Below are 13,182 nucleotides of genomic sequence, written 5' to 3'. Positions count from 1 at the left end.
GTCCAGATAAAAATAATCTTTGAAATATTTTGTAAATTTTTACAGGGGGGTAGAAAGAAAAGAAAGCCTCAAATCAAGTTGGATTTAGAAGATATTTGTATATGAGCAATGGGAAGCGTAGATATTATCCCTTGGGGGTTGCTCCTGATAAACTGCACTGGCTCTTCTTGTAATTGAAGAAACATGTAGATGAAAAATGTATGAGTTGAATTTGTGTGAAAAATATATTGGTTTTAATAAATGAATTTGACTCCTTTGAAGCTCCTGCCATCTGTAATAGAGATTTACAGAGCCGTGAATTCACTTGTGCTGTTACTAAGCCCTAAAGTTTCTTTAAAGTAAAAGTTTCTACAGGTAAAAGCAGATGCTTTTAGAATAAGCTACATTATTCAAACTTACTCAGTGATGCATTGTATTTCTTGAATTTGATTTTAAGCATTTGTCTCATGGGCTAAGGACCCTCAGTTTAGAAAACACATCAGTTGTGATGCTTTCTTGTGGGTTAATCCTTCAGAGTTTTACCCAGACATTTAAAGATGAAGCTTTATGCCTAGGAGATTGTTTAGTTGTTCGCAGTCTTACCTATTAGCTGTGGCCTTGGGAGGTCTTATTCAGTTTGGGAGCTCCAGAAAAACTTCTTTATATCTTTTTATATCTAGTTAGCTGTTTGAAAGTCCATCTGATGGCTGCTTGGAAGCAAACAGGATTCAACCCTGGTGGGATTAGTACAGTTCCTGGGGACCCGTGTTCCCTCCCTCCCCTAGTATCATTGCCAACGTGTGTGTCGTGCAGATGTGTTACATCTGCTGAATCCGTTCACCCATCCATGCAGTTAAGAGCTTCAGTTAAAGGAAATATTTGCTCATTGTTGACCTGTTTTTTCCCTTTCAGCTGCCCCTGCGGTTCAATGACAGCCTGGTGCTCAGGCAGCTGCGGTACACAGGGATGCTGGAGACTGTTCGCATTCGCCAGTCCGGATACAGCTGCAAATACTCCTTCCAGGTTGAGTAAAATATTTTCCATCTTTCACCACCTTTGGCATTATTATCAGAGTTATCTGAATGTTGATAGCTCTATTTTTTTAACAAGGTAAAGAATTTGTAACTCACACAAGGCAGTGGATGTAATGAGCTGAAGTCTGGCATGACGCGGTCCTCTGCTGCGCTGCTCATTTCTAGCAGGCTGGTCTAGGTGAAGGCTGCAAACCCCTCTGCAGATCATGTCATGGGTTTTGGACAAAAGCAGTATTTTTTTTTTAACATGGGCTTCTTTTTTGCAAAAAAAAGGTATTGTTTGCCTGTGTTTTGGAATCACCTGGGAATGGCATTCACCCCACTGTGTTGGTGCTGACTGCATCCCATCAGGAGGGTGACTGGCATCCTCTAAACGGCTCAGGAGTTATCCAGCTTTTCCTGTTTTCTTCTTTTCTGTGTGTTTGCCAGGTTTCACACAAATGTCAGTCCTTTTATGCTATGTTGGTGCTGGTTTGTTCCCTGCTGGCAGCTGCTTTTGGCCAGATGTTGTGTCCTGTGCAACAGCTGTTTAGAAAAGGAAAACTGCTCTTTTTTTTTTTTTTTTTTTTTTTTTTTGTGAGCATGGATCCCAGCCTTACTTGGCAGCTCTCTCCTCTCATCCCTCCTCCGCTCTCTGAGTCCTCACAGCAGTAACCGATGGAGCACCTCAGAGATGCTTTGAAGATGCTGGTAACCCCCTTCCTTAGTATCCCTTTCTGAGGATTTGAAGCATTTTTTGCTCAAGATGACCCCATCGGTTCTGCAGAACCTCTCCTCCCACACTGAAAGATGTTTGAATGTTGCTTGTTCCCTGCTTTGATGTGTTTCCCATCAGACCACAAATGGTGGACAAAACTTGGTGTTCTTCAGTCCATAAAATGCTATCTGTCCTTCTGCTCACTCCATAGATCCCATTTCATGTGGAGCAAATCCATTCTTCAGGGAAGAAAGGAACACAGTAGGACCCATCTAAGCAAATCTTGATGTTGCTGTATTTTTTCTTTCTCAGGATTTTGTGAACCATTTCCATGTCCTTCTGCCACAAGGAATCAGCCCATCTAAGCACAATATCCATGATTTCTTCCGGAAAATAAAACTTGATCCAGATAATTACCAAGTTGGAAGGACAATGGTAAATATTTATCCTCACGTCAGGCTTTAAAATACAGATATAACATTCACTTGCATTTCTGTAATGATAAATTAACATCTTTATATGTGGTTTTAATTAATGAAATGATTTTTTTTTCAGTTTGCCAGAAGTTAATGGCTTAAACAAAGTTTTGAATATCGCTAACACAAAATAGTAAGGAACGTCATTGTTAAACCAGCCCCAGATCGAGTTGTAATGAGGCAGCCTTCAAAAAACTATGTCTGTGTGTAGACCCAGCTTGATACAGTAACTGTTACTTTGCCTCCCCTGAAGGGAAAGCAGAGGCTCTGTAATTCAGAGCTTGGACAGTTGCAGGGTGTAGATTAAACTGCAGAAACCTGTTAGCCACCTGGCTTTAGTAAAATCAGCTGCTGAACTTTCTTCTGGGCATCCAGGACACAGAAACCGTAAGAATTAAATCATTTGTCATGTGGGTCTTGGAAACTTTCCGTGCTAGTGATTTTGGGGTGGGTTTTTTGACCAGGTTTTCATGAAGGAGCGGGAGCGGCAGCTTCTGCAGGACCTGCTCCATCAGGAGGTACTGCGGCGTATCACACTGCTGCAGCGCTGGTTCCGCAGCATGCTCTGCAGGAGGCAGTTCCTGAGCTTAAGGCAAGCTGCAGTGATCATACAGGTAGGTGATGGTGCAAATTATAATCCACGAATCCTACAGATACAGCTGATGGGTAAAATCTGGTCCTCTCTCCGAAGAAGGAGCTTACAATCAGGATTTGAATCCTGGTGCCACAATAAGTTGGGCAGACAGCTGGAGAGGTTGCATGGAGGCGGGTGCTCTCCCATCCCCATGCAACACCCGTTAGAAGGAGCTACCTGCTGTCTTTGCAGAGATTTTGGCGTAGTTACCAGAGCCGAAAGCAAGGTGAACCATCCCCGGACCCTCTTGTCCTCAGCAAAGCCGCCCTTGTTCTCCAGACCCACTGGCGTGGCTTTGTGGAGAGGCGGAGGTTCCTGCAGATGCAGTTTGCAGCCCACCTCATCCAGAGCTGCTGGCGGGAGTACGTCAAGCGGCGGCATGACGCAGCCACCAGCATCCAGGCAGCCTGGCGAGGACACCGTGCAAAGCAGTCATACACAGCCAGCAGAAGCAAAGTTGTCTGCTTGCAAGCGGTGTGCAGAGGATATTTAGCACGACAAAGGTAACGCCTTGGCCTTGGTTAAAAAAGAAAACGTTATCTGATGATGTTTGTTGGGGAGGGAGGTGATTAATGCAAACTTGGGCACTGCTCAGACTACGGTGACTTACAGAGGATGGTGTCCCTTTGTAGGATCCCTGACCCTATCCTGACCTGCTCTGATCTTTGTTTGTCTGTGCTTTCTAACAAAGGAGTTTGTTTAGCTGTATGTCCTACTCTTAGAATAAGCAGCAACTATTTCAGGTTGGAGCACGTAGGCAGTGGAAAGCTGAGGCCATAAATACTTCTGAGGGCTTTTTTCCCCTTGGCAGCAGCAGCAGTTTAAGTACCTATTTTTAACTCAGATTGCCTCACCGATCTGGTTGCTGCGCTGTCTCGCAGGGACAGAAGGTATTGGAGAGAGCTGCTGCAAAGGGCAGAGGGTTTCCAGCCATGTGTTGGCTTGCTGGCCGTGGGGCAGGTCTTGGTTCATTCCCCAGAGGTGCTGCCTGCAAGGTGTGGAGCACCTTGACATAAGGTGGAAGATTTGGGAGCTGCAGAGAGTTCTTTGGCACAGGGCACGAGCCCCTACTAGCTGTACCAGAGGCAGCCCGGGCAGGATGCTGAAGATGGAGAAGACAAGGGGGTGCCGTGGGTTAAGCTTTTCTGGCTCTGTCAGCTTACAGATGAGCTAGACCAGGGATGGAGGCTGGAGCTGCTGCCATCAGCACGAGAGGACGTTTCAGGTGCGTGGGGGCAGTCCATGAATAGGAGAGATAAGAGGAGAAGGCTGAAAGCGAAACATGCACTCCCACTGTCTTGCACCAGATGTGCAAAGTGGGCTGCTTGAGATGCTGACGGTGGCGAGGTGGTGGTGGTGGTGATGAGGTGCCACCAGTGCAGTGAATTGAAGGGACATGAGTGGGCACAGGGCTACAATATGCTGGTTTTCTGCTTTCTTGCAGGTTTAGAGCTTTGAAAGAGCAACAATTAAAAGAGATGCAGCTGGAGAACAGCCTGTCAGTTAGAGAAGAGGATGTACTGGAAGCAGATGATGCTTTGGAAATTAAGGGCTCTGACCCATCTAAGTGGGAGGACGGCTCATTTGAAGAGCGAGTGAGAGCTATAGAGGAACATAAATCACTGATGGAGAATAATCGAGTAAATCACATGGACCCACTGGATACTTCTGCGAATTTATTGTACAAAAGACACGAGAGAGCCAGTAGCCAGAGTGGGATGGACACCGAAGAGGAGGTCGTTGTGAGAGAGAGACCCAAGTCGCTGGAGGATCTTAACCAGAAAAAAGTGGTTCGTGCAAAAAGAGAAAGCCGGAGGATGCGTGAACTGGAACAGGCAAAATTTAGCTTGGAGCTGCTCAAGGTCCGGTCCACTGGTGGGCTGTCGCCTTCAGAAGAGCGGCGGTGGTCCACTGAGCTTGTATCTGAGGCACTTCATTCCCCTCAGGGAACCCCAGAGAGCGAAAGTTCTCAAGGAAGCTTTGAGATGTTAAGCTGTGAAGATACCCCAAGTAATAAACTTGTTCACTTAGTTTTAGATGAGCAAGATGTGCAGTTGTTTTCCACTGACTCTTTGCCCAGCAGTCCCCAGGCTCACCTGCATGAGAAGCCATTCTGTGCAGCAGATGTGAACAGCAATTTACCTGGTTGCAGAAGGATGCCTTCAGACTTGGAGCTCCCTGATAACCTCACTGTCAAAGAGCACATGGTCTGTGACCCCCAGAACATCATATACAAGGTGCATCCAAGAGAAACCTCCATTTCCAGCAACCTACCTACTTTCTATGTTCCACCACAAGACAACGTGAAGGTGAAGCTGATGGAGAATAACCTGAGGAACAAAGCAGTGGAAAGAGAGGAGAGGACAGTTACATTCTCTGAGGTCAAGAAGGACTCTGAGGCAGACCAGGGCAGAGCCTTGGGAAGGGAGGAAGAAAAGCCCTCTACCAAGAGAGAGGAACGTGGGACAGTGACTGCGACACAGGCCCATTCTCCAGACTCTGTCATCAAGAGACTGGAAAAGCTCAACGTGGAAAAGGAGGAACGACAAAAGCAGCTTCAGCTGCAAAATGAGAGGGAGATGATGGAGCAGATCCGTCAACAGAAGGAAATTCTGGAGAGACAGCGCAAAGCCTTCGAGCAGCAAGGCAGGGTGGAGGCTTTGCAGAAGGCTGAGCAGAGCAGAATGAAGGACCCCTCCCTCAAACCAACCAAAAAAACAGACAGCCGGCCTCAGTCAGTCCTCATCCTGCACCCCCAGAGCAGAGGGGAGCATGGCCCCACCACAGGTGGGACTCCAGCCTCATCAGTGGATATTAAAGGTCTCACCGTTGGGACCAGGGGAAGCTCTCCAGCCCACAGTGTCCCCAAAGACAGACCTGTCAGCATGTTCATGGAGCGAAGAGAGGGGCAATCAGGATCAACACTGGAACCCCGGTGCCATTCCAGACCAGCTTTGGACCCCAGGGACTTCCCGGGCAGCCACTTCTCAAGGACAGAGCGCCTCCGGCAACCCCGAATGGCCAACCAGGCCACTGAGGAGATGAGGGCAAGCACTATGTTCTTCACACCAAAAGACAATCCCTTTGGCCTCCAGTGAGTAGAAAAAGATGGTGGGCTTTCTCCACAGGCTTTCTCCATAGGCTTTTTGTTCTGCTAGAACTAGAGCATTTTATACAAATGGTCCAGAATGTTGTTTCTGGAGACTGTACGAAACCCCTAGCTAAATGAAGATGGGTTTCGTGATCTTCTAGCAACCAGTGGGCAGAGATCAGAGGAAGAGGAAAAAGAACTGGAAATACAGTTTCTCAGTCTATGATAGACATTATGTAAGCCAGGGGAAATAATCATGGACATTAACAGGTGAAGTGAGTAAATAGAAAGAGGGTGGACACTGCTTTTGTTTACCCTAGATGAGCAGTGATAGGAGTTTATTCCTCAAGGTAAAAGATGAAGAAAAAATTCTTAGGATTTTGGAATGGTCAGAGTAGAAATGACTAGGTAAGGCAGAAAATTTCAGGATTTTTCTTGTTTACTGTATAGTTAACACAGCCAGCAAAGCCATTCAGACAATCTTACCATTGCAAGTTAAAAAAAAGCAACTAAGAGAGTTTGGAATGCAAACACACTTTTGACAGCATATCACTTGCATGTATAATCACATGTGTAATGGGCTTAGCAGTCATTCAGCTCCGTCACATTGCTTAAATGATGGGCTGCTCCAGCACAGGGTCTAGAGACCACAGCAAGATCTTGGGACAACATTTGATCCCACCCTACCGTGTTGCTTAAGCTGCCTGGGCTAATTTTGGAGATGTTTTGGCCATTTAGCTCAAGAAGGACATAACCCCTGTCCAAATCCTGCTGCGCCCTTTCCAAGGCAAAAGCTACTGGTGAGTGTTTGCTGTTGATAATCCCAGGTACCCCCAAGTGCAGTAGTCTTGTGGTTTGTGTGTTGTTGTGATGGGAGGAGATTCCGATTTAATTTATGCAGGAACTTTAAGTCCTGACACAAGTGATAGGAAAGAGGGGCAGTCAATAAAGGAATAGCCCTTTGCCCCGCCCCGCCCCCCCCCCCAGTAGAGCCAGTGGCATCCCTTGCACGTGGGTACAGTGAGGGTTTTAATCAGAAGTGATGGCAGAAAGAGTGAGCTGAGCAAAAAGCAACTTAAGTGGGTACATTTTTTTAATGCTGTGTTAGGTGGAAAGTGAGGATGCTTTCCTACTGAACCAATTCATATGAAAATCTGGAAGAGGTCCTGGAGGATTGGTCTGGAAGTAGGTATTTGAGAATAGTCTTCCCCAAAAAAAATTTCTTTCCATTTCTTTTCCTGGTTCATGCACGGAACAAGCAACAGGAAAAAAATATATTAAGATTTTCTGTATTGTACTACTTATTCTGCAACAGAACAATCACATTCAGGAACCCAGAAGTGAAAAGGAACCATCTGTAACCACCTTGATGGGTAGAGTTGGCAGGCAGAACTTTGTATCTTCTTATCCTTTGGTATTAACTCAGATCCTGAAGAATTCAAAGCAATTCCAAAACCCCATGACCTCAAACTTGCAATTTTGTTGATTGCTCGGGCTCTGCACTTGTACGCTCCTGCAAACTGGGCTGGCATGGTGGAAGGGCTTTTAGGAGAAGACGAAACATCTGTGTTCTGTTGTGTTTCAGCAGAGAAGCAAATCATCAAAGCCTTTCCAAGGGTGAGCTAGCTAAGAAGCCATTTAAGATGCCAGGGTCTGGCAGAGGAGAGGTAAGTTGTGGGTTGCTTATTTTCTCTTTTAATTGAACAGGAGGGGAAAAAAACCACCTTATTTTGCCAGTTTTCCCCAAAAAGCTTCAAAGAAGGGAACTGTAAAGCACAAGAGCTACTAGACATAGAGAAGGGGGATGTCATGGTACAGCAACCTTCACACCTTCTCTTAAAAATAGAAAGCCCCTGTAACATTAATTCATAGCAGCTCTGGAGAAGAAGGATCTTTTGGTCCTGATGGCAAACACTGTCCAACACAGTCTTGTCTTGGTTCGGTTTACTGTACGTTTGAGTAACATCCATAGCTGTCCATTTTCACTGTGCTGTCTTGATTTTTGTTTTTCCTGGTCCTTTTTCTTTTTGCACTAGATATAATATTGTGTGCCCTCCATGGGTTGCAGTGCCACCCAGAGATTTCTTAAGGCTGTACTTGAGCTACTCTGTGACACGAAGTGTCGGTAGAATCCCTTTTTATTTTAAAAACCTTTTGTTTGTTTGTTTTATCATTTGGTCAAGCAGGTTCCCAGACCGACCCATAAAAAGAAAGCCCGCATGGCGCGGACGCGCTCCGATTTCTTGACTAGAGGTACTTTTGCTGATGGGGAGGGGGATACGGAGGAAGATGATTACGATGGCCATTTTGAGTTCCTTCTCTCCTCTGACCAACCTCCTCATCCCGAGGTGGTGCCTGCAGCCCGGCTGGGGCAGGCCTGTTACAGTGACTCCGAAATGGTAATTTTTTCCAGCGTGGTGGGGGAAATAGGGGAGCGAGTGGAGCTGCGGGAGCCTTTCTTTGCTAACCTTAGCTGCACTGATCCCTCCACTGCTTCTTCTCCCACTTCCAAGGATGCTGTAGATGGGTAAACTTGGCAAACAGCAGAAATGGATGCGAAATGGGAAAATCATTTCTATTTCTTGACTGTGGGGAAATTTTCTGTCTTGATTTGATATCAGCTACAGTTTGAATACCTTACTGGGAGCATTGCAACTTGTATTGCACAGCTACCTTTTTTTTTGTTTTTTAACCGCAATAGCAAAGTCCACCTAGGATATTTTGGCTCTAAAAATGATCTATACACACCCATAGAAAAGCAACAGACAACAAAGAAAATTATATAAATCTTGCACCTCCTATTACTTCTGATTTTGTATCCTTAGCCACAGCATCCGATGATTATTCAGTCCTCAGTTATCGGAGCAATGCTGGCAGGCAGTGTCTTAGAGAAAGCAAAAACATGTAAATTGGGCAATGAAAATATAGTGAGAGTGAAATAGTGGGTTTAAAAAAAAAAAAAAACAACAACAAAAAAACAACCTTAGTGGCTTTTTCAAGCACATTAACTGGTGTCCCTTGGCAGGTCCACGGGCTGCTGCACCGTGCTACGTGAGCCTGCAGAGCATTTGCATCTCAGGCTTAACCTCCTGCCTGAATAGGCTGCTTTCAGAAAATCACAAACAGAGACGTTTCAGGAGTGGAAGAGGCCAGCTTCCAACCCACGCTTTTTTTTGCTTTTTTTTTTTCCCCTGGGGTGGTGGTGATGTTCCCATAAAGTGTGGATAAACACCAAGAATTGTCATTGTCTTCTGCCGTAAGAGGTCAGGTGGAGCGCTGAGTAGAGCTGCCTTGCTCCTCTGCTTCAGCTATGGTGCTGGATGTGAAGCTCAGTAGAAAACCAAAGAAAAGCATGAAAACCACAGTGATTTATTTTGCGCTACAGTGTTGCTGTGGGCCCAGCTAACATCTTGTGCAATCCTAAAATCTGCTTTTCCAAGAAAGGCAGATGGCCAAGGAGGCCTTTTCATAACTTCTGTTAGAAGCTTTTATTATAAAGGATAAATTTTTCCTAGGATAGTTTCCTCACTGGAAGAAGGCAGAGATCTACAAATTCCATGAATTTTTAAGGTTGTTCTTGATAAATTTCCAGGAGTTTTGAGCCAGAAATACTCAAAAGCTCATTGAAAGACATGGCTGTATGAACTGAGATTGCTTGGCTGCATCTTCATGCATCTCCCTGCTTGTAGATCAGGAAAGGGAGAATTTTGTGTAAAATGTAGTATTTTATATAGCCTGGCAAAAGCCGTGGGCAAGGGGCTGTGCCATACCTGGAGTGCCATGCTGTGTTCCTGGAGGCCACCCTCTTGCAAGGCATTAGGAAGTTTTTAGCCATAGAAAACTTTCCTGCTGGGATGTGGAAGGTGCTGGGCTGGTGCTTGGCAAGCTCCATCCTTGGGAGAGCTCTGGTAAATTCCACTCTTTGGAAATGCTCCTTGGGACTCTGCTCACCTGGTTTAACAGCTCTCACTGCATGCTAGTAGTAGTAGGCGCCAGCTGTGTCATCTCTCCTTTGTCCCTCTTCTCCTCTGCTCTCTATCACTAGCTCTAACTGGTGGTCAGTGCTGTCATCCCTTGTGTGGTTGAATTCTGCTTTCTAGAAAACGCTCCCCATGAAGTCGTGTGCTCAGTGATACCCTCCATCTGTATGTCTTGATGTGTACAGTGTTTCCATCTGTATTCTGTATTGCAGGTTTGGGACCAGCCCTTTGGCTTGTGCCTTTTCTGGGCCAGGATAATCACAAGTAGCAAAATTTAGGGAATGTTTATTCGTATTTATTAGCAGAGCCTGGTGAGGTGTTTTAGATGGTGGAGCATCCTGTGGTAGAGCAATGTCAGTGCATGTTGGTTTGGGTACAAACCCATGTAGGTTGATGTCTATGTAGACGCATTCGTTGTGTCTTGTGATGCTCATATGAAGATGGGTCAGGCAGCCACCATGTGCGGGCTGGTTTCCATGCTAGTGAATAGCTTATTCATACAGCTCCTGCCCTCAGCTACGACTTTGCAAAAAAGCCTCTTTTAATGTGCTGCTCAGCAGCCAAGGGCTGCTGGATAGACAAAAGAGAGACCATGTGCAACCTTGTGAAGTCGAGCATGTGATGGCTTACCAGCTGCACTGGCAGGAACCTGCCTGTTTTGCCCTTTGGGTTCTTGACCATCAAGTCAATGATCGTGTATCACCAGCTGGTAAGCAGAGCTCCTCCGGAAACCAATGCTTCTGACCTAAGTCTGCAGTATCCCAGAGCAGCAAAGACCAAAGGCATCTTCAGCCAGGGCTGAAGCCCAAGGCTCACCAGTGTGTAAGGTGCCAGCCCCAGTTGTGGTTTACTCCAAGGTGCCTTTAAGGCTAAAGGGCTTCCTGACAAGACCAAGCCCTCGGTGTTTTGGCTAGTGAATAGCCGAGGATTAACCTAACTTGTGGTAAGACAGGTACAAGTGGGAGGAGTAGCACTCAGCTGTGGTCAGCACACGTTAATACTGCTCCTGTTTTGCACCTAAGCTTGAGGAGCTTTTCTGTGGCAGATAAATGGAAAGCCTTGGTTAGGGAAACCACACCAGAAATACCTTCTGAATACATCCTCCTTCGGCAGAGGCTCTTAGAGAGAGGGACCTGGATAACAAAGCAGTGATTTTGCTCCAGCCTCCATACTAAAGCTGCAAATTGACAAGCATCAGTCCAAGTATCTGTCGCCAGCAGATCCCAAGCATGCCTGAAGGCCAACACTGAAAGAAGATCTCGTCCTAAGCCCTTCAGAGGGGGCACTGCGCTTTGGGAAGCTCTTCAACGCAGCACGTAGCACTGCTGCCTGCTGGGACAAGTCGCTTGGCCATGGTTACATGTGGGGCTTGTGGGGGCAGGGGTAAGATACAGGTTGCTCTTTCAGAGGAAAAATATTTAGTCCCCTCTTCAACCAGGGGACAACTCCAGGCCCGCAGCTATTGGCATTTGCCCACATGTGATGCTTTGTGGTGTTCCCTGCCCAGGGATTTTCTGGTGCAGAGGCTTATTTTGACATCTGAGAAGCAAGGACCTTTCTCTTAAGAGCTTTTGAGGGGAGTCCCTTAAACAGAAGGATCTTGTGCCAAAAAAGCCTTTTAATCCTTACTTCAAAAAGCTGGAGAGGTTGCTGTGGTAGCAGAGGAAACGCTGAACAACAGTAGATCAAGAATTGGGGCAGAGCAAAGAGGTGGTGATAGTAGTGGTAAAAAATCCTTCTTCCAATTTTTTGTAAAAAGGTCATTACAGAAGATTTTGACGCAGTCTTCTGCATGAGCCAGGTGTTTCACTTGCTTTGCTCTACTCCAAAATCTGTATGCTAGATCTGCTTGAAGAGTAGATATATTTTTTTTTTTCAAAAAAAGTATATGTGGTGTCCTATAGAGCAACCTCTGCATACTCCAGGGATCCCCTTAGCCTGCCTGGCATGGTCAGCAAATACCAGTCTGCTTTAAATGGCTTTGAAACAGAAAAAGGAGTAAATTCCCCCACAAAATACTTTAAAAAAACAAAACAAAACAAAAAACCGGAACAAAGCACTGAAAGTAATTAAAAGGTTGAAATTACTCAAGAACAAAACTATCATGAGGGTAGGGTGACTATTTTAATAAGTAATCTTTAAAAGTAGTAAGTTTGGGCTGCACGGAAATCATTTTTATGGGTTTTGAGGTGTTTTTTTCCCAATGTCCACGCACAATTTATGTGTGATCATCACCTCAATGTAAGAGTGACAGGATCAAGAAGCCCTTTGATGGTTTTAGGCAGTTTCTTTCTTTCCCAGTGGCAGTTTTGCCTTATGTGCTGCCCTCTCATGGCTGGTGGAGAGCTTAGTCCAGGCTCGAAAAATAAAACGCTGAAGACAAGTAAATGTCATAAATATGACTCCTCTGCAGCCCATATTTTTTATATTTTATTTGAAATATTTTTAATAGAAGAAAAAATATGCTTAAAACGACAGCACATTCAGCAGAGACACGGAGGTGATGGGAAAGCCACAGGAGAGATTTGACCGTCATCTCCCAAATCCTTTCCTACAACCTGGTTCCCGGCTTTCCTCGTGCTGAAAATCTCCTGCAGGAGTCCAACCTCAAAACCACAGCTGCAACTGGAAAAAAAAACCCAAAAATTGCTGGTTTTTTTAAATACAACAAGACTGTTTCTGGGCTATTTCATGGAATCCCAATAGGCTGAATTATTCCAAATTCACTTCACCCTTAAAGTGATCCCAGGGCATTTTAAGTGGTGGCAGAAGCGGAGACCCTTTGCATTAGAGCTGCAAAATCTTATTTCTGAAGGTTTCGTTTTGACATGACCTTGGCGCAAAGACTTTGGTCGTCTTTTCTGTAAAGTCCTCAGCACGAGCGGGAGGAGGCTCTGCTGGGACCAGTCCCTGTGGCTGCAGGTCCCTTTGACGCCTGGAGCACGTGGCTCGCTCGCCCGTGGCTAACGTGGCTCCTGCTGCCCTGAGCAGGCCCGTCACCAGGCCGGGGGCCGGCTGGGCGCTGTGGGGTGACGCTACATCCCGCTGGCGCCAGGCACACGTGCTGCTCCCCAGGGCTGTCTGTATCGAGGATCTGGGCAAGGGGTTGGGTGCCCCTTTGGTCAGGTCACAGACAACACCCAGCTAGGGGGGTGATCTGCCCAGGGGCAGGGGGCTCTGCAGGGGGGGGCTGGGCAGGCCAGGCCCCAGGGCCGAGGCCGCTGTCTGAGGGTCCCCGGGGCTCCGTGCCAGGCCCTGCCCGCAGGTCACACCAGCCCCAGGCAGCTGCGG

The 13,182-nt window shown here is 46.3% G+C and overlaps 1 protein-coding gene across 10 annotated transcripts in view; it reads left to right on the top strand.

Moving 5' to 3' along the window:
* Window positions 1-13,182, top strand: part of MYO9A (myosin IXA) — a 183,430-nt gene that overhangs the window by 152,356 nt on the left and 17,892 nt on the right. For 5 of the 10 annotated variants that reach the window (XM_040601411.1, XM_040601416.1, XM_040601417.1 and 2 more), the window contains 7 exons: window positions 892-1,002; window positions 2,023-2,145; window positions 2,651-2,800; window positions 3,013-3,323; window positions 4,265-5,914; window positions 7,497-7,578; window positions 8,095-8,310. In XM_040601411.1, coding sequence (XP_040457345.1) covers window positions 892-1,002; window positions 2,023-2,145; window positions 2,651-2,800; window positions 3,013-3,323; window positions 4,265-5,914; window positions 7,497-7,578; window positions 8,095-8,310 — 2,643 coding nt within the window. The remainder of the gene's footprint in view (window positions 1-891; window positions 1,003-2,022; window positions 2,146-2,650; window positions 2,801-3,012; window positions 3,324-4,264; window positions 5,915-7,496; window positions 7,579-8,094; window positions 8,311-13,182) is intronic. The other 5 variants (XM_040601413.1, XM_040601412.1, XM_040601414.1 and 2 more) reach the window with 5 other exon arrangements.

This window comes from Falco naumanni, chromosome 7 (genome assembly GCF_017639655.2).
Source record: "Falco naumanni isolate bFalNau1 chromosome 7, bFalNau1.pat, whole genome shotgun sequence".
NCBI lineage: Eukaryota > Metazoa > Chordata > Aves > Falconiformes > Falconidae > Falco > Falco naumanni.
Note: the sequence above shows the minus strand (reverse complement) of the source record. Positions and strands in the feature narration are given on the sequence as shown.